The following is a 19,398-nucleotide window of genomic DNA, read 5'->3' as shown; positions in this document are numbered from 1 at the left end:
CATATTCCCTTTGGAGTGTGCAACTGATTCCACACAGGGATTCTTCATCTCAGGGGAAACACCTATTTGCATGATTTTAAAGCATGCTTTGTTATTATCCAGATAACAGAGCCTGTGTTCACCTGTTTAGTAAGAAGCTCCATGCATAATGCACCCCCTCCTAGGACATACCTAGAAACAGACATGAAAGAAAATATATTTGGCATCAACAGTTGGTAAAAGCTGAAACAGTTCACAGCACTTTAAGCTCTTGCAGGCTGGTTTGGTGAATTTGTTGTTTACATGAAGCTGAAATGCCCTTTAACCAGTAACACACTGTACCTAGCTGGCCATGTTATACTTGAGCAAAGAAGATTATTTTTTTTTTGGTCTAACAATACTAAATTCCTTCAGTTAAAATCAGTGCCTGAGCTAGTCCGCACAACTGCTTACACAACTGTACACACACCATGAAAGAAGGTTGCTTTATATGGTTGTACTACCGTATACTACCTATACTATGGTGTATACAGTACTATAGTGCTATACTGAGGTGCAGTTGTGGAAACAAACAAATTGACTTCTGTAAAGAAAGCGAATACAATTCCAAAGACTGTAGGTGCACCTGCAAATCAAAGGTGTAGGCGAATGGGATAAAGGAGCTCTTCCCCTATAAAACACTTTCTAATTTCAATAACACTTCATCATGCATTCTGCTGACTGGGACCCAGCAGTCAAAACACCTGGTCATCACAAAACCTGGGCTGGGGGAATAGAAGTTACCACTCCAAAAATGCAGCCTCTCCTATGATCAAGACATTCAACCAGCATAGACAGGGAAACAATTACTGAGAACGTGCTGGGCCACTCTCTCTTTCACACTCCAGAGAAGTCCAAGTACAGCAAAATCAGAATCCAAATGAGCTTTCTGGTGTCTGGCACTGCTTGTTCATTTCTGGGTAGCAGAAGCCCTCACGAACATTCTTTACCTGCCCTAACCATTTCTTGAATGCAAAACAGACACACAGCAATTAAAATCAAATTGGAATCAGCACCAGCTATCACAGACTGCCTTTTCAAATACACAGCTATAATTTCCTGTCAGCAGGAGATGCTTAAAAGCCTTAGAAGGGAAATTTAATTTGCTCTCCAAGGATATATACAAGTTTCTGTGCCACCGACAGCACTTCAAACATTCTACATGACTTTTGGAGCATCGTGTTGAGTTAATTTTAGTATTTGGGGGCTAGCATTTAAGGATGTTTTTGATAAAAATTTTATGGCAGTGATACCAGCAAGAGAGAGCCAGTCATAACTACAGTTTAAGGCAACACAGGGATCAAGACCCCTTCAAAGGACCAACTCAAAACACCCTGCAACAGAAGTAACAGCGATGTTAACCATCCACAAAAAGAGGGCAGCTCTTGAACACTGTGGCAGGCACAGAGCCTTTCAAAGCTAGACACAAACTAAGCAATTCAAAGCGGAATTGCACCCAGCTGTTTGCCTGCTATTACTTCAGAAAGCTTGAGAAACAAACCTGCATATAGCACTCTGAGCTTTGCACCAAACTCACGGCCTACAGCAGCTCAGGTACATATTTAGGGGAAGTTTCTAGAAGTCTACATGCGAGTCTCAAAACTTTCCCAACCCATCAATCTCAAGTTGTAACATTTTCACCACAAAGTAAGATTTCTGCAAGGCAACTCAAACCTACCCTCCTGTGAGCACTGGAGATACCACTCGTACAAAGGGAGGATCAAAAGGGAAGTTATCCTGAAAAGCGTAACAAAAACCAGGTTAAGAAATATACTTATTTAAGACACTGTTTTCCAACCAGGAAGTGTTTCAGTCACCTTATTTGGCAAATGAGATTTAAAGCAGAAGTTTTCAGTTCTGTAGAAATCACTTTCCCACAGTACCGGCTAAAGAGCAAGTACTGGGAAGCTTCAGTAGCAAATAAAGTTGCTTTTCTTTTTTCTTATTAATGCTACAGCTCTATCTTTACCCATGTAACAGCTGAGGGTCATTTCAGTCACTTCCTACAAGATGGCAGAAATTTAACCCCAGCATTTCTTCCCATAGACACATACCTTAAAAGAGAAGTTGAGTAAAATGTATTCTACACCTTCTTTCTCTTTTAAGACCTGAAGATCACTGTGCAGTGGGCTATCAGGATCAACCCTATAAAAGAAGCAGGGGGAGACCTTGGATGAAGTTACTATTTTCACTACCTGTAAAGAGTAATTACTCTTAAATACCTCCTTCAGGTATTTGTAGCTTACAAACTGCAATTTAAGGTAAACTGTAGAAAACTCCTGCTCCTTTTACAAAGTAAACACTTTGCTATGAGATCAGCCTGAAAGCTTGCTTCAATGCATTACATTCCCATTGCTATGTTATTTTCATAGTCATCTATGACTATATATTATTATATATAGTTGTCTATATATTTACAGTTAGTACAAAGTAACCTGTTTATTTGAAACCAGCAATTCTAATTCTCTACAGTTCGCTGGAAATAAATGTTCCAACAAGAGGGGTGAAGAAAAAAAATTCACATTAAGACTGTAGTGATCTAGTTTTCAGTACACAGTAAATCCTTTACTTTACGTGATCCTAGCTCCATTGCAGCTGTTCAAAGTAACCTGCATCAGCACAAGTACTAAAGCCAGCAGCTTCTGCCTACCAGTTTCATCAACTGCTTCTTGTAACATGCTGGCGATGAGCAGCCCAGACATTCATTCAGACACTTGCAGGTTAATCCCACCTAGGCTCTGACACCCCAGCAGCTTTTAGAAGAGCCCAGTCAAAAAAATGCCTGCTGCAAGCCTAAAGCATATGTTAAAGGGACTGATGGGCTATTACATCTAATCCTCTGCTACAAGTGAAACCACAAACTTGATAGATCCTATTTCAGAATTACTTGGGCAGCTTCCTACCAATGGGAAGCCCATTCAGAATAAAATCTCCCAGTGCTTAGAAACCCATCACTTGCACCCATAGCTTGCACTGGGCCAGTCCACTGTTACTTGTTCTAGTAACAGTATGGTTTCTTAATCAAATAGCCTCTTTCTGACATTTACCCCCTCATATAGTCTGCACACGTTTCATTTGTTTTCAGATGCTTTTTGATGGGATAGACAAAGCCAATACTTCTCTTCTCTTAGTCATCCTGGAAGCCATTCTCTGCATGCACTCCATTTTGTCTTTCTTGAGAGCAGAAAGTCAGCCCTGTCCACAGCACTTGAAAAGAGGTTTCAAATCACTTCACAGTGGTTTGAGCACTTTGTTACAGAAGCACTTGACAGACAAGGCCTCCTGTAATATGGCACAGATTTTTCATATATACGTCATAGCTGCCATTTTCAGCTTCAAAATGTTCCTATGCCTATGATTACACTAAGGGAAAAAAGCCTTTATTTCAGCAGCTGGTGACATAGTAATTCAAGTCTTACCACTAGGATAGGGCAACAATTCCTACAGGCAGGTAAATCATTGTGCTGAAACAGCTTACGCCCTTACTCACCATGACCTACCTAAATTGATGGAAATTCCTTCCATCTTTTGCTACCACCTAGCCTGGACAGGCTTTTCCTTCCTACAGGCTTACCTTGTAGGATGACTGCAGATGACCTTTATCAGGAATTATTTCAATATAACAGCTCTAGAATTAAAGTTACTGGACTTTGGACGCAACAAAAAGAGTTGTCTAGTGCATGTAGTGAAAAGCAGTACATAAAAGATGACAGCTTATGAGTCATAATTATGTTATACCTAAAAGTGTCAGTCCTATGTGTCTGCTCAAATGTAGAGATGAAGAACCAATGACACTGAGACAGTTCTGTTCCTTCTCACATCTTGAATAAAACTAGAAGCTGCATTTTCTTGAAATTAAAACCAAAAACCAAAATAAAACCATCCAGACAAAGGCTCTGGAAAAAAAAATGCATTAAAGTTTCATATTTTGGAGTCATTTTGGAAAGAGAACTGCACAGTAATGAAAGCTCCAGTAATACACACTCTGTTGGCTGTGCAAAGGGGGGGTGATTTTTTTGCCAGCTCAATAATTACTCCAGTTCAATCTCTGCACACATTTCTGTATACCAGAACTGTAGCCACCACACACTATTTTATATGCTCTGGCTAGAGATTCTCATTTATCAAAGATAAGAATCTCTGAAGGAATCACAAAACAGGTTCTTCAGAACATGACAAAACTTCAATGACTTACTTTAGAAGCTTAACGTGCCATTCATACAAGCTGTCATTTACCAGTTCCACTGAATATATCCCTGTAGAAACATGAGATAGAATTAATTACACACTAAAAAGTTAACAAGGTAAAATTTAGTAAAAACATTGTTTGCTTTTGAGTACAAATACTGTCAGAAGATGTAAGCAATAGATAAGATACTGATAGAGCCACATTCATCCTCAGTAGCAGAAGCACTTCTGAGCAACTATAAGGAAACAAGTTCTTTCAGTTCTAATAGAAAAAAAAAAACCCACATAGAATCCAAATGTTTTTCTGACACATAACCACTTCCCCTGCTCCCAGGTCCCCTTGGAACTTCCCACAGCTACAACCCCAACTTGCTTAGTACTCAGTATATTTTACACCCAGTACAGGACCAACACGCTTTTAAAACACTTAACACACAGTCTGCACAACCCATATTTATTTCCCAGGTTCTCAGCAGTGTTGGCACCCCAGGACAGGACACAGGACAGTGCATGGAGGGGAAATCCAGGAAAAGAAGATACTGCATTGGGTGAAGCGCCTTTCCTACAGCTGGCCAAAGGCGGCAGAAAGGTGCACTAAAAGAACAGCTGTCTCTGGAAGCCAGCTGGTGATTTTCAATGGTCTGGTTGTTTTAAGCATGCAAAATAATAGTTACATGTTTCACTCAAGGGAAGGATGAAAGGTTATTTGCCATTCTCCTGTATTTTCAAGCTTCCTCTCTGTAGATGCTCACAAGCAGTCCAGGAAGAAACAACAACCCTTTAAGATTTAGATAATACTATCAGCAATGCCCCAAAGCTTCATCTCTTCCCTCACAGACTATTCATGCATACACACTGAACAACTATGATTACACTTGTGACCTGGGCTAATATTTAACAGCATATCTGGTGCTGACGTAATTATCTGGAAGATGTACGCAACTGAGGAATCAGCCCAGGATGTCTGAAGGCTCCACCAGCAACAGACTGCAGTCACTGCATTCTCTCCAGGGAATTAAAGTATTCATATGTCTGAAATTTATTATTCTAGAGTAGATCACCTTGCAGCTGAAACTTTCAAGCATTAGTACTGCGAGTACAGATGACATTTCAAGTTGCCCAGGCACCTTTATTTCTAAAGCATTCCAAAACTCAATAAACCAGGTAAAGAAATCATGCTAGTTTCTCTGTACCACAGTGCCACCAACAAGCTCAGGACTGACAAGGTGTGCCTTAAAAGAACAGCAAGCTACTTATTCAGCCTTTCAGGCACCTGCGTTTTGAGCTGAATACTACCTGTATGCTCTCAGGAACAGCAGCAGCAGCAGGGCTGCTCTCTGCCGTGGTATAGAAGCTTGTTAACAACACTGTCCGAAGTTCAGGGGTGGGGTGTTTAATAGTCAAGAGGTGTTTTTTGGAACCAGCTCATATACTTTTTGCTCAATTTAGGCAGAGGGCTATCCATAGAGGTGATGGAAGCAAAAGCAAGCACACAGAACCATGAAGCCAGCAAAAAATTAAAGATGAAGAGGTGGGAAGAAAAGCAACTCCTTCCAAAATAGAGGCAATGTCTTACTCATTGCAACTTTACTACAACTAGAAGTAAAGCCCATACAGTCTTCGGATACAGCAGTGAGCTATATCTCTATATATACTTCACTACATATGAATAACAGTTGTGAAAAAAGTGAACAGAAAGTATTTCCATTAGTATCTCCAAATTCTTTGTTCCTCCCTCTTCTTCCTTCTCTCTGCCATGCTCACCCCCCAGTGATATTAAAACCCTTGTGAACTCTTCCATGTGAACTAACCAAATCTCCAACCTTATGTTTGGAACCGTGATAATCTGAGTTTGGAGGACTTGCGACTCCTATTATGAAAACAAGTGAATGAAACTGTCTAATTTATTGCAGAATCTCTTGACCTGCTGAAGTATTTTACTTCTGTTAGCTCATAAGAAAATGAGCTTTCTGTTTGATCTTAAGGGTACTTCTTCACTTAGATTTTCCAGGTAGATAAGCAACTTTCCTGTTGACAGCAAGTTGGCTGTCATCTTTTGCTTGAACAATAGGATTTCAATCAGTAAAGGAGCTTCAGTTCCAAAATGGACGCTACTTTGAGTGTACACACATAGATGAAGTCCTGGCAGTGTTTTTTAATGCTACTTTTTATTAAAACAGTTTAACAGAAAAGAAAAAAATTAAAGGACTATTACTACAACTATTACCTGCTTCAGCCGCCCCAGGGCTGTCCTGCTGTCAATCCTGAAGACATGTAACCTCATATACCCTAACTAAAGTGATTCTTACACAACTGACAAGCAGCCTTAGATGTTCTGGCTTATATTAGCAAAAATGAAAACAGACTTAAAATTACCTTGCAACAGTTACCAGAACCTTTAAGTTTCACAATGGTTCCCTCTGTGCGTTAATAGTAAGAAATTAAATTAAGGGGAAAATGGACCATGGAGCAAGTTCTCAGAAAAAGATCACAGGTAAAAAAAAACAAAACCAATGATCTACCATGCCCCTGCTCCCATGGTGGCAGTTATCTAACTAAACACAGACCCAGGCTAGAAAAGCAGGAGGTTTGTGCAAAGGAGAGGAGCTGATATTTAAACTCACTCAAGTCCTAAGATTAAAAGAAGCCATAAGGAATGGATCTAGGTATGTTTTATAACAAACAACATCATTTACTGGCACCATTTAATAAATGTAGCAATAGGATGCTGTTACAAAGCAGGACTGCCATGGTTTTATAGCATCAACCCCCACTTGACACTTCACTTCATCAACATTTTTTGGAAAAGGCATCCAGCTGTACTTTTTTTACATATTCCTAAGTCATAAGCTAATAGTAAGTTACTATACCCTTCCTAGGATCTCAGCTTCCTTTCCAGTTTAGCAGGGTTTACTTTTCCTCATCAGGGTATGCTTTCCTGCACCAGGACTTATGTCTTTTGCAACTAGTTAAGGCTGGTTATTAATCTAAAGCCAAGAAATGGCATTATTAAGGAACCCAAATCCTCTCCTCAAAATACACCTATTACAGGGGCTCTTTGGTGACTCCAGCAGTACTACTAGGATTAAGCACCACACAGTCTTTACAGTCGAGGAGAGTTGTTATAGCCAATCTTTGTTCTAACCACGAAAACAAACCCTGAAGACCCTACACGGGCAGTGAAGCATCCCATGTGACTAACACAGATCTATTTCTAGGCTCTTCCTTAGTCCCAGTAATCCATTCTTTGCTGGACAGATGGTGATTAGGGCATACTGGTAAGCACTCAGTTGCAGTAAAGCCTAAAAGAAGTAGGCTAGCGTTAGATCAACACTAGGTTACCTAATCAAATTTATACTTCAGACACTGTCCACAGTACTTGAGCACATAAAACTATTTACCTTAAATATGGCAAATCAAAACAGGAGCTTAATGTCTCTTCAACTCTGTCCTTTAAAATGCCTTAGCCACTGAGTGAGATTTAAGACCACTAGAAACAAACTACGGCAGAAGTTCAGTAAGAGACAGAGGATTACAATTTAGACTAATTTTCTAATTGGGCATTCTTTCTGTTCCCATTCTGGTTCTCACATCCGGCTGCAGTGGTGGAGTTGTCTACTCAGCTGACCTACAGGAATACAACTTGCCTGAAATCTGTGTTATCTCTATTTCTTGTATGGTGACACTCAGACAATTCAATATACTGATTCCTTTGCTGAGCTGTTTAGGTACAGCCCTTCTATGCAGCAAATAGAACAGAAAAACACCCACCTACCTAATACTAATCAGTGTTTGTTATTCAAACAAACTTAAAAAGCAAGCTTGTTTTCAATTACCATTTGTATCCTTATTCCAAAGAATATATAGAGCTCAGGATCAGATTAACACCATCACAATAGAAGTAACAGCAGTGTAGTTAAGGTTAAATCCTGTATAACAACAAATCCTTCTGCTGTTGAACACGAATCTCCCTATAGCAAGCATATCCTTGTGGGCAGTACTACCCACTAGTGGTAGTGGTCAGAGCTTTTGCCCTATATACCTGGAGAGCTGAATTTCAGGTAGTTTTGAAATCTCAAGAAATCCCACAGGCATAGTCTTGAATTGTTCTTTGTAGTCACCCACCCTGAGAGCATTCTTCTCAATGAAGTTTTGCGTTACAAAAAGGAAGAACATTTTAGGAGGATATGTATCCTCACTTCCTTTCTCTCCACCGATACACTTTTATGTAACAAGAGTCTATACAATGTACGTATCCATGTATTTTTATATATGTGCACACATATACCTACATACATGCATATACATACATATGACAACAAAACACAGAATTAGCAGGACACATTTACCAAGAGAATACTTTTAAAGCTTATTTTAAGAAGGGAAATCTGAAGCATTTTACCTGTTTTATAACTCTGTGATCTATATATATCCCTGAGTTCTTTCATAAGTCGATCTGAAGCCTGAACTGACCCAGAGACTGCACCCTGAAACAAACAAAAAAAGACTGCAAATAAGCAAAAAGTAACGTTTACAAACAGCTTTATTTCCATTACAAAGTTACAGTAACTCAAAGATTCTGTACTAGGATCAGGCTGCTGAAAACTTGCATTTTCTAGTGAGCAAGACTACTCAACAGAAACAAGACCCTCTAAAGCAGCACATTACTATATTCTACTACATGGTATAGGTGATACAAATTTTTAATCAAGGTACAACAGACATACTTCTCTGTTAAGTAATTTAATCTTTCTAGCATTTTGTTTCCAAGATGCATCCACAGTACATATCTAATAGGGAAATATTTCCTTTTACCTTCTACTCTTACACACTGGAAGGAAAAGAAAGACTAATGCTAAGAACAAGCTTCTGCACATAAGGTTTTACTGTTTTCTCAGAAGTGTATCTTTATTTGGTTACAAAAAAGGTAGAGGAGTTGGGAAGTATTTGCCACAGAGCAGTATCTGGATGCAGTAGGACTAATGAAAATACATAGAAAATGCGGAACAAAAGCAATACTATTGTGCGCAGAGTGAAAAAAACCCAGCACCTACACAGAGGAAGCATAAAGTAAGTAAATCTGAAAATACCAAATAATTTCTTGTGCTTTATCATAGTTCTTCTGGTTTATGCAACCAGGGCATGAATCTCTTCTATTCTTTCAGAGCTCAGTTCTGTATTACTCAGCATCTCAAAGCGACAAAATAACATACCACTTCTAAACCTGGTATTTTAGCCTGAGATACAGGGTGAAAGAAAAAAGAAAAAGAAAAGGAAAAAAGTGACATGCATACAAAGTAACTGGCTCCCAAAAGCACCAGTTAGTGACAAACTAATGACCACACCAGTTATCAAGTAACTGATGTCTATTTAATACCAACAACTGCTGCACTGGATGTATTCTGCATACATCCCCAATGCTGACAGCTCTGTGACCTGGGTATTAAATTTTGCCTCAATTTTGAGCTTAAAAGTGAGGCCAGAACCTTTCTTTCTTACAAGACTGAAGTGCTTATTTAGAATAACATGATCGCCAAAAATACCTTCATTACTCTCTCCAATTCAATGCCAACACTAGCAGGACAGATTTTGATACTAAACCTTAGATGCTACATGATTACCTTGTTGGTATATGCCACCCAAAATACCATTTTACACTCAAGATTTTTGGAAAACAGAGATGAAAACAAGCGAAAACCCCTACCACCAAACACAGAAGAAGAATCCCTCACCTAGAGTAAAGTTTGGTTCAGCTTCTCTATATGAAATACTGAATGATTACATTAAGTGTCTTGTTTTTCTACTCCATCTGTGAACTGGGAGAGATTTGGTTCTTCAGTTTTCTTTCAGACACTATGCACATCTATCTACAAACAGATTCTTCTTGGACAGAAGTGCCAGAGAAGTATTTCTGGAGAAGTCTGATGCAGTAATGACCATTGCTTAATACGTGAAACATCACCCCTGACCGCCTGAAGTCAACAGTGACATTATATATTCTACAAGTTATTAATTGTAGGATCAAATTATTTCTTAATAAGGATTAAATATCAGTACTAGTTACTTGATGCTAAAGCCTTCCCATACTCCTTTGTCTTCTCTGTTCAGTAGCACCATATAATATGCTTAGCTTCATGCTATAATCTGTAGACTGCTCTTTCAGGCTACTCATTTTCATATTCCTCTGGATTTAATTATGCAGATTACTGAATTTCCACTAGTTTTTCTTAACAGACCAGTATGAAGAATGAACTTTCTAATTAAATATGCAAATTAAAGGCAACTCCTTTAATCTGTTTAAACAAAAGCTACACAAAGACAGGGCTCCAGAGAAGTCATTTCTCAGTTTACTCAAGTCCCTGCCTATAGAGCACTATCAGACAAAGAAAGAATTTCTCTTCCTTTAACAGCAGGTGAATTAATTTTTATGGGAAAAAGCAGCTTGATTATTCATACAAGTTACCTGCAAATTACTACCATTTATACTACTTGCAGATTGGCTGGAAAAGGAAGCAGCACACTTAACACAGTGTTAAGCACCATTCTCTGTACAATGTCTGTGCTTTTTCAGACCTGTACTGTGTTAAGGTTGAGATTCAAAGTGTTGAATACAGAGGAAACTTCACAGGGAAGTGTCGAGATTCCAGCTTTCTTCTGCGCAGGCTGTGCAATATCCTTGCTTCATCTGCTGCATTTCTTACTGAAGGAACTGGTTTAAATATTTCATAGAATATCAACCTCTAAATACAGGCAATTTAAAACCAACTTGGACTCTCAAAGACATCCTCCAGAAAACTAGTTTCCTCATTGCACCTTTATTCCCATCAAATTAAGCTATTGAATTTCTGTACGTACAGTTGGAAGCTCACCTTTGCATATGAAAATTTAAGGATCTTCTCTACTGTAGTAATTTAAAACTCCAGACCACATACACCTGTATGCTGTTTTAACTGATGAGAAACTGAAGTGATGTTTAAAAACAAAGGTTAATTTCAGTGTGTGTAAGCTAGACTCAGTAGATTTAGTCTGTAACAGTATTTTGCACCCTTTTTTCCTAAGAGTTTCTGGTTGGGGTGCCCACTCCTACAGCAGCATTACAGGTAGTTAGACTCACTACTCTGATGAACTGATATGAGCGCAAACCAGTAATCTATGATCAAGAAAATGAGGCTAGCAAGCTTAACCTAACAAGTTTAGCACAGAAGCTTACTTTGTGCTCTTAAGTACCCTTGGACAAAGCTGTAGATATTAACTCCTATACCTCATAGTAACCTTAATGCCAAACACCACTGCTTTGAAACATGAACTCTCCATTCTGGTGTCACTTTTGTTTTTACAACTACTGTTAAAGTACAGTTTAGAAGAGAGTATTACTTGCATCACACCATTGTGTGATACAGTTGAGCACTGAGTTCAGTTTTGACTATACCAGCACTAAAATTAACACTTAACTTTCAGGAACTCACTATATGCAAAGTATAACTTTGAAGACTGAATTCAGATCTAGATAATGGAGCATCCTTCCGGAAAAGTGGAACTTACCACTCCAAGGGAGATAAAGCTCCCATTTCTCCACTTGAGAAATCAAGATTAAAATCACAACTGCCTTAGAAATAACTGGTCAACCACAGGATCTGACAGGTACCTGGGCTTGATTCCAAGTGCAGAAAGGCATAGCCATTTGATCTGTAAACTGAAGAAGTTAACAGAGCTGCTAGAGAAGCCCCAGGTGACTTCTTTCTGGTTAACTAATGAAACAGGTACAAGGAGTCTCACTTGATCATCCTCTCCTGTACAAGCATACTTGTGTTCTTCCAGGACAATGACAAGATAAGCTGGAGAGATCCCTGCTACAGGAGGTAAACATCTATGTGCCAGCTGCTGAGAGTTGCAAGTACCTGAAACACCTGGTGCAGGAATTCCCAGAGCCAAAACTGTTGGACATGAAAACTATTCATCAGATGCATCACTACAAGCTTGTCCTTGTCCACTAAGGACATGCTTCTGTCACTGCAAGGAACGTGAAACTCGGATGCAGGTCAGTACAGGCATTACATTTTTCAGAAGTGCTTCTACCCTTAATTAGTATTTTATTGCAAACACATGCATTTCAGTAAAATACTTTACAGAACAGTTAAGCAGCTTCTAAGACAATTGGGACTTCAGAACAGAGCTTCTGCATTCGCAGGTCAGTAGGGCACACCTAACTGCAGCACAGCAACGCCACTGCCCTAGCTGCCTACTGCACTAAATCTCCAGAGACAGGAGGTTCTGCAGCCTCGACTTTTCTCCTTTGGACCTTTTCTTTTCCCTTTCCATCTCTCAAAAGACGGCCACAGTCTGCTCCTTAAACTGAATTGTAGGAGGTGCAGTTCACTGCAGTTTTAAATCCAAAGACTGAACTGCCTTTTTCCTATCTGCTCTGAAAAATACTGTCATGCATCAAAACAGTGAATTGCTTCACTCACAATACATTCCAGATAGCTCAGCCACATGACCAAAAATTACTTGCTAAAACAAAACACAAAAAATGGAGTCTCCCCCAAGGTAAGAAAATAAAACCTAAAGTGACCCCAAAAGAGCTAAAGAATACAAGTTTGCTCTATTGCCACTGAAGATCCTTACTGTTTGTGCAGAAGTACGTTCATTCCTAGAAGATAGATTCATACTTCAAGGATTAGAATGAAAATGGAAATGACACTTCAGACCTCATAAAATCTGAAGATGAAAGTGGAGACATTTGAGACTTTTAGAGGAAAGTGCATAAATTCCTCAGTAGGAAATGGAAAAAGCCAATAGCATGATCTAAATAAAAGAAGCATTAATCTCTAAAATGACTGTGGGGAGAGACCTCTGAAAAGCAAGCAGCAGCAAGTTGTTAAATATTTGAAGTTAATGATTCCAGTTCAAAGACCTTTCTTTTTCCTACTCCCAGTACACAAGTGGTTCTTTAAAGTTATTACAATGTTAAGAGGAGGATTAATGCTTTCTCAAGTTACATACTGCACCACAAGGCAAAAATATTTCCTGATGCCAGAAAGAGAAGGATTCCAGTTACTGCCAAGGAAGAAAACTCATTTACAAAATTAGTAGATGCATATTCCTAACTACTATAAAACACACAAACCCTCAAAATTCCTACAACAAAAGACCTGAGCAGCAGAAAAATGTCTTTAACCTGTTAGGATTATGAGAGAACAGGACTGCATGCACTCCTTTCCTGTGGAAAAGCCTTTCTGCATCATCTGTAACTTCAACCTGCATTCCAGCCAAGGGGAGAGAGGCTCTGGACCCATGGATTTGGGCCAAAGAACATGTAAAGAAGCTGAGAAGTCTTCTGGTTGCACTGGGCAGTAGTCAAAGTGCTAGGCTTCATGCTCCCTCTTCCAACATCAAGTGTACAAATGACACAGGTGTGGTTTACTTTCCCCTGATGAGGAAACAAAGTATACCAAAAGAGCGGTGTAGTTTGTGTGAAAACCAGACTATGTTTATCCACTACATTTACATTTGTGGAACTCACACTGCCCTCTAAGAAAACTCACCGTGAAGGGCTGTACGGATATAAGGTTTGCTCTGTTAGGATACTTTCTTAGAGCACCTTTAAAATGTTCTATTCAAAGTCCCATGTTTTGGCAGCATAAAGGGGCATTTAAGTGCTACTAGGTTAGCTCTTTCCTAGGTCAGTAGTGCAGCTCCAGCTTGCAGTTCTCAAGCACTTAAAAGTAAATGCTCACAAGTCCTTTGAGAAATTCCTTAAGCAGTGCAGCTATTTCTGGTGACCCACAAAAATGCCACAGTTCCTCAGCAGCAGTTGAATACCCTGTTCCCTGTACTCAGCTGACCTTGTTTATGTACCAGCGTCAACGAGAGTGCCTTGGCATGAGAAACAGCTATTATGTAAGTTGAATCTGCTGTTGTCAAACAGAAAAGCAGCAGTGTTCATTTCAGCTCCACTAGATGTGGAGGGGAAAAAGCAAAAGGAAAGGCAGTATTTGCCAAATAGGGAAAAAAACCCCAACAGATAACAAAAGGAAATCTGCAGGTTTAGGAGGCTTTCCACATCAAGCAAAACCACCAAAACTACAAAAACCCTTTCCCAGTTCTACCAGTCTTAGATGATGGTAACCCATGCCTTTCAGGCTGCAAGAGGATTTATTTGCTTTGACAATTAAAGAGTTGTTACCATAAGGTCCGAGTTATAAGTACAGAAATACAGAGAATCTCAATATGCATCTTCTGCAACTGTGAACGTTAAAGTTTAAGCAAAACCAGGAAGTGATCACTGTCTGTTTTAAGACTTGACTATACAGCAAATGCAGTTTGGCACCTTATGTTTACCTGTTTTTAAGCACTGAAATGCTGACCAAGTTTGGGTTTAATTTGGTTTGGGGTTTCTTTTATTGTCACTGTGTTGGTTTGGGGTTTGTTTCTTTTGAAGGGTGATCATTACTGTACACTTTCCTTCAGACAACCTGGTAGGAAACTACTGAATTCTGAAAGCAGTCTCCTCTAGCAAACTATTTCATACTGCCTGTTTTAGCAGAACAGAAGTCTAAGGTATTTTTGAGAGGTTTGCACTCAAATCATACCTGAACAGCACTGGGACAGTAGCTGAAGAACTTTGAAGGATTTATATTTTATTTCCTTTGTAAAGCAGATGGCTACAAACTAAAACCCTTCTCCACATTAAAGTGTCAGTAACTAAAAGGAAAAACGTTATTTTTTCCTGAACAAAAGTTATTTAGGGCCAGTAATTCATTGCAACAAATAGTCAAGACCCTGCTAACCAAACTCTTGTGATAACCAGATATCTCAGGAGCACATCCAGCACTACAAGATTGGCTCAACTAGCACTAAGCACTTCAAATGTATAGAGCTCCTGCTACAAATCAAAAGAGGTTTACAACAGCAATCCTCTTGAATCTAGCAATTTAGGCTTTTTAGAAAATAGTTGCTAAAAAAAACAAAAACAACCCACAGTCAAATGTAAGAACTAGGAAAAGCTGGCTCCTTGGCCAAAATTCTAGGTCTTTCCTACATATCAACCCTGAACCTTACTCCTTCCCTAATTAGTTGCAGTTCCCTCCTCTGTACCTAACTACTGCTCACATCTTCAACTATCGGTTTAATGAGAAATAGCTCATCTTGTGTCTGGACATGATCTGCACATCTACAGACTTGCCAAGAAGCATGTAACAACTTACAAAGGTCACGCAGTAGAAGGCAGCAGTTCAGGCACCTTCTTTCTGTAGAGGTGTCTTATGAAAAACACAGACCCCTTACCTTGGCCTGAAACTGGTCATGACCAGCAGTATTGAAATTTCAGCATTACACATGTGAAGCCTCTGTGAAAGGGCCTGGATTTCTCTGGAAGCCAGGCTTAATAAAATTTGGGTTGTAGGACATCATCATTCCCTCCTACATGCACCTTTGAGAAGCAGCAGCTTCTTTGGAACTTGGCACTTGTGACAAAACACTGCTAAACCTCTAGAGAGCAAACAGGTTTTTTACAACTACCTGCTAGGAGGATAACTCAGAAAACTGTGATGATGAAGCTACAGAGGTGCTGAAGGCCCCTGGCTTTATGTCTGCCAAAAAACAAAAACAACCCAAACCCATCCTTCAATAATTTCCACGTGGCATAGATATTACTGAAAACCAAACTCATACATAAAATGGATTTAAAGCACAAACTCCTGGGTTTAACTAATTACATTAAGTCACCTATGACTTTTAATGCAGTCAATTTTATTTATGGCTTTATTCGTTATTTTACTAAGGGCTTAGCAACAAAAGTCATGCTTACAACCTAGATGCTTTCTGCTGTTTCTGCAAGGAGGACTACTGTTGATAACAAAGGCATTGAGCAAAGAGAAAAGGACAGTCAAATAGGTATCTCTGGAAATCAGACAGGCAGTTAAATATTGTTAACAAGTGTGAAACCTGGATTTACGTAGGAGTTGACTCCGGGGAAAAGCTAAAAGATGCTTCCTCATCCAAAAGGCCAAGAATAACTCAACCCAGTTTGACAAAATAAATTAAGATAGCATTCTCCTAGGCTGAATGAGAGTGCTTTGAGGTAGCTTTTGTGCCTCTGTGGGATCTGGATTGACAACTAACTTCCTGTACCAAAGATTTTGATGAAAGATAAGTCCATTTACTAAATGACCTTGGAATCTTAGCTGGCCTATTCAAACTTCTCCAAAAAGAGCTATTTAGGTCCCATAACTTGAGATATTTGTCCTATTTATGCTGGAAGTCAGCTACAGGTTAATGTATGTCTTAGTGTATAGCAATAGGCTTTATTTGCTGAAAACCATTCCTATTTCAAAGCCAGCAATATCGCAAAGAAAAGCCATAAAAATCAGTAACTCACATTTAAGTGATCTTGCCTTTGATTTTTTCTGATTTTTTCTAAGATTGCAAGGTTCTCTTTTTCAATGCCTTCATCCTCAGATTTCTTCCCATCAACTGGCTCCTCCTCCTTCATATCGTAATGATCCAGATCTTCAATGTCCTACAGGATACAGAATAAAGGAAAATTCATTGTAAATAGCTTAACTATGCTTTTGGTTCAATGAAGCTCCCCCAGGGACATTTGGGGATACAGCCACATACTGCACAGCACTATGTATCAGTGACTGTTGGATGCCATTTCTATTTTGCACTAACTTCACTCTCCCAGCCAACATTATTCACTGGAAGTGTAAGGAGCCTTCACAATACAAGTGGGACTCAAATTCACAACATGCTTCTGGTCACTGAAACAAGCACAGTAAAACCTCTGCAAGAGGCTAAAAATACAGTGAATTAGCCCATTAATGTAGGTAGAAAATAGGAAGGCATTTTGAACAGGGCTTGAGAATCCAAAAGTACCCAACGCTAGAGTGTCTCCAAGGTGTTTCTAAAAGCAGACTCTTTTCCATGAGAATCCTAGCTCTATTACACTGCTGGCAAACTATGATTAATGTACCCGGCAGGCCTAGCACAACCCCTCAAGAAAGTTAAACATTAGAAAGCTACATGTACTTCATTCAAGGTGAATTTTGGCTGAAAATCAGATGCAGCAATTTTGGAATTAAGATACAAGACAAACTCATGCAGTCAAGTATTCTGATTACACACACTAACACTACAGTCCTGAGCTCTAGACTAAGACTCAGAAAAATCTTCCACTCTGCATTCTGAGATGGGGTTATCCTGTTGCAGAGGAGTACTCAAGACAACTGTCTCTAAGGTGACTCAAGAGCTATTTGTGGAGAGGAGGGGAAGGATGTAAATGCCTTGAGATGAAAAATGAAACACCACAGCAGCCACACCAGCAACTTCTGAGTACACAACTATCAGATCCGCTCCAATATGTGGTGCTCCACCACACCTGTGGCTACTATTTATGCACCATCTGTTCGCATGGCAGGAAAACCTGGCCATAAATGCAAACTCAAGGATGTCTTGCGTAGCAAGAAACACACCCATGTGGTTCCTATGATAACACTGCAACAGATTTTACACCGAGTATTCTTTAAAATGCTCATGTTTCTCAAAATAATGCCAATAGCTCTACAAAGTGTAAAAAGCTTTTCAGTTTAGAAATGGGACTACATTACAAGTTGAAGATATGATTGCCACATGCAGTGCCACCTGACAGCTTATAAATAATGACAGACAGGACAGCAAACATACTACCTTTAAAGAAACTCTGGCTCCAATACATGCAATCTGGATCAGGCTAAACATGGTGTAAGACAGACTGCTTCAAATTAATTCCAGAACACAGGTAACATTTAGATCTTTTCTAAAGGAAGACCTTTTATTCAGAAAATTAGTTATTCATTCTTACTACACACCTTCATTGAAAACCTAAGTGTGAAGCAGTCAGAACCGTTCTCCTATAATAAGGTTATTTATTACAGTGGTTTAAAAAGCAAGCATCCTGGAGCTATGCTAACTTGTAGAAGTAAGGTCAAAGGGGTGGTTCTCACACAGTGCAAAGCTCATTAAGAGTAGCACTGTGTTGTCAGACAGTGACTTAAGTCCCTTAAAGTTTAGTGTGGCCGTTTCTGATGTCTTTCCATTTCCTTCAAGGTATTCTAGTTAAAAACTAGCTCACCTGTTTCATGAATCAGCAAACTGATTTACTCTTAACCAGTCTGCTTCAATCTGGGAGGCACTTTCAATTGTACTGGAGCCAGTTCATATGCTGCTTGAAATAGGAGTTAACAGCGCAAACTTACTGATTTGGCACACAAGGTTATGCATTGTTTGACTAAAGCACAAACAGATGTCCAATTCTCTGTATCCAAGTACCTCACAGCTGAGATCTAGGTTTAAGAAGAAAATTTCACTAGGTTTGTGGTGGAAGTGAAAGCCGACATCAAGGTAAACATCCTAATTTTTCAATATCTTTTGTGTTGAACTTTAGGGAGATTACACATTACAGTTTGGCTTAACAAACAGGCAGCCACTGCAGAGCAACATGCCAGAATTCTACTAGATTAGGACAACAATCTCATATATACACATACTTCACCCATTTCTTCTTCCTCCTCCTCCTCTGATGTAACTTCTTCTGTTGTTCCATTCTGTAACACAACAATGAGGTTTCTGCATAAATCGTGCATACGTTCTTTCCTTTCAAGAAGTCTCCTATCAAAGAGAAAGCACTGTACACACAAGTTACACTTAGCAAGCTCTGCAAAGGACTGAAGTTTAATGTGAAAAATACACAAAGATGCTTCCCTGGAGTACGACAGTGAAAAGATTTCTTGCATGAAGCAAAGATAAACAGAATGTCACAAAGAATTGCATGTTAAGTTCTAAGAGGAAACTTGGGATTCAGACAAGGATATCCTGTTCTGAGCCAGTCACAAAGAGAGTAAACAGATCAAGTAGGTTATAACTCATGATCTACAAAATCAGGTCACAGCTCTACATGGCAGACCTGTAAAAATCAAAAACTCAATGAACTTTAGACCTCTAACACCTAATGGATTTCTGTCTCCCTACCTAGAACACCTATGTAACAACTACTATCACCTTATAGCCACTGTTTCTCCATTATTTGACTGAATACCAAAGCAACACGTTGAGTTCTTTTTTCATTGCTTTCCATTTCAGGATGCCACTTCAAGTTCAGGAAGTTTGAGCTGCAGGAATTCTCAGAACCATTCATTTTGATACGCTTATCCT

At 39.3% G+C, this 19,398-nt stretch overlaps 1 protein-coding gene across 3 annotated transcripts in view; it reads right to left on the bottom strand.

Moving 5' to 3' along the window:
* Window positions 1-19,398, bottom strand: part of UBE2Q2 (ubiquitin conjugating enzyme E2 Q2) — a 48,482-nt gene that overhangs the window by 5,016 nt on the left and 24,068 nt on the right. For 2 of the 3 annotated variants that reach the window (XM_061447265.1, XM_061447263.1), the window contains 8 exons: window positions 18,735-18,791; window positions 18,444-18,530; window positions 16,586-16,726; window positions 8,609-8,693; window positions 4,214-4,274; window positions 2,073-2,163; window positions 1,697-1,755; window positions 123-171 (listed from right to left, as the gene is read on the bottom strand). In XM_061447265.1, coding sequence (XP_061303249.1) covers window positions 123-171; window positions 1,697-1,755; window positions 2,073-2,163; window positions 4,214-4,274; window positions 8,609-8,693; window positions 16,586-16,726; window positions 18,444-18,530; window positions 18,735-18,791 — 630 coding nt within the window. The remainder of the gene's footprint in view (window positions 1-122; window positions 172-1,696; window positions 1,756-2,072; window positions 2,164-4,213; window positions 4,275-8,608; window positions 8,694-16,585; window positions 16,727-18,443; window positions 18,531-18,734; window positions 18,792-19,398) is intronic. The other variant, XM_061447264.1, reaches the window with a different exon arrangement.

The sequence above is a fragment of the Pezoporus flaviventris genome, unplaced genomic scaffold (assembly GCF_033815535.1).
Source record: "Pezoporus flaviventris isolate CSIRO_AGI_PZ_B2104156 unplaced genomic scaffold, CSIRO_AGI_Pfla_v1 ptg000006l, whole genome shotgun sequence".
Taxonomy (NCBI): domain Eukaryota; kingdom Metazoa; phylum Chordata; class Aves; order Psittaciformes; family Psittacidae; genus Pezoporus; species Pezoporus flaviventris.
This window is presented reverse-complemented; position numbering and strand designations above follow the sequence as displayed.